The 1895-nt window shown below is 47.2% G+C and overlaps 1 protein-coding gene across 1 annotated transcript; it reads right to left on the bottom strand.

Moving 5' to 3' along the window:
- Positions 1–208: 208 nt before the first annotated feature.
- On the bottom strand, positions 209–1616 carry ankrd9 (ankyrin repeat domain 9). The gene has a single exon (XM_048227439.1). The coding sequence runs from the start codon at positions 1270–1272 to the stop codon at positions 397–399; it is 876 nt and encodes a 291-aa protein (XP_048083396.1). The 5' UTR covers positions 1273–1616; the 3' UTR covers positions 209–396.
- Between the last annotated feature and the right edge of the window lie 279 nt (positions 1617–1895).

Here is a 1895-nt window from a genome sequence, read left to right as displayed (position 1 = left end):
GTTCTGTGTGGTGTGTTTCACACTATAGCATGCAGTAAGGAGTAGTATGGCTCTTCTGGCATATGCTCTGTTTAATGCTGTACAATTAGGCAGTGGGTGATTTTAAGGTTGATTGATTATTTCATCACATAGGTGTATTTAGGAGTTAATACTTGTGTTGTGTCTGTCTGCCACAGCAACAAAATAAGGCAAGATATATATATACATATAATTTTTTACAAAGAAAATGACCTTTTATTTACACACTGTACATGGCTAAAATGCTAGTCTTTTTAAATGCAATATTTAAAACCATACCCACAATATCCAACAGTTATTTACAGCAGAAGTCCCAACATTCCAGTCTGTGAAACTATTTACAATGTATTCCATCCCTGAGTTTTGGTGGCAAAAAGTCTATGCCATTTTCTGCAGCTGGTGCAGTCTGAAGTCAGGTGGCTTGAGGAAATCTGGAAGAGAATCCAGCTGTTCAGGGGGGATGGACTGTGTGAGCTTCTGCATGGCTTGCACGAACAGGGACGGAGGGGCCGTCCCCGAGAGCCACTGGAACGCCTGCTCGCCCAGGAGCGTCTTCCACTGCAGCGCGTTCGTTTGCAGCTGGCTCTTCATCCGGAAACGCAACTCTGGCATGAAGAGGATGAGGTAGCCAAGACAAACGTGCTTCCGCCGCATATCGAAATCGCTCTGACATATCTGATTCAGGAGGCAGTCCAAAGGGGTATCACCAGAGCGGTCCGTCACGTAAGGGGAGGCACCGTGCCCCAGCAACAGGATCAAACATTCAGGGCGCACCAAGTCACAAGTGAGCTGCAGTGCGGTCTTGCCGCCATCGATGTGAACACAACCGTGGCGGTTCAGATAGCTCTGCCTCTCAGTTTCCGAGAAGACTCTGGCAGAGTCCATGATCATTTTAAGAATGTTGACGCGGTTGTAACGGACGGCGATGTTGAGGTGCGGCGTGGTAGACGCTTGACAGCAGCAGAAGCTTCGACTTGGCATCTCCAGCGCTTGGATTGAATAGCGATTTAGGAGGTACCTCGCGTACTGCTGATGGTCGTGCACCAGTGCATACAACATAGCCTCGCACGGGGAGTAAGCGCACGCACGTCCATCGTCCTCCCAGTGAAACACCTCCATTGTTCGCATATCCTCCAGCACCCATACTGGTAACAAGTCCCTCACTGCTTGGTAAAAGGCGAACGATGTTCTCTGACACTGTTTTTCGGATTTATAATCCGCACGGCTGTCATACATTCCCAAATCGAGAGGCATAGTCAAAACTGGGTGTCCAAGTCCTTCTTACACGTTTTCGTATTTGACCAATACAATTACTTGACATGCACAACGCACTTTTTGTGCAAAAGCAGATTCTACTAGTAGTTGTTTTTAGTAAGGATATCACTATGACAAAAGTTATCACATCAACCGTTCTAAATTGTCAGGATGGATCTTACGCCTCTGCGCTCAGTTCCAAGAGTTTCATCACAAAACAAAAACAGCAAAGCTTTCTGTTAACCTGTCAAAGATGAATAACAAACTGTCCAAGTTGTGTTATGGTTACGCATGCAACCAGTAACAAATCTCATCGAATTGTTTGCTTCTCGCTAGGAGACGCGCCCCCTTCAAACCCCACAATAAACTCCATCTACGGCTTATATATCCACATTCTGTATGACGTCCAGGGAACTCCCAGAACGGCCGCCGCAGTTGGTTCCCTCTTGTCGCATCAGGACACACCATTGGCTCCCCTGCATTGCAATGCTCTGCTGCGTCATCGGAGTACAAAGTACCCTCAACTCTTTTCCATATTTGTTGCGGACGCCTTGTGAGCGGGCTGTATGACGGTCGGGTACGCTCGCGCATAGAGTACATTCAGATCAGGACGCATGTTTAGT

This window comes from Alosa alosa, chromosome 19, assembly GCF_017589495.1.
Source record: "Alosa alosa isolate M-15738 ecotype Scorff River chromosome 19, AALO_Geno_1.1, whole genome shotgun sequence".
NCBI lineage: Eukaryota > Metazoa > Chordata > Actinopteri > Clupeiformes > Clupeidae > Alosa > Alosa alosa.
This window is presented reverse-complemented; position numbering and strand designations above follow the sequence as displayed.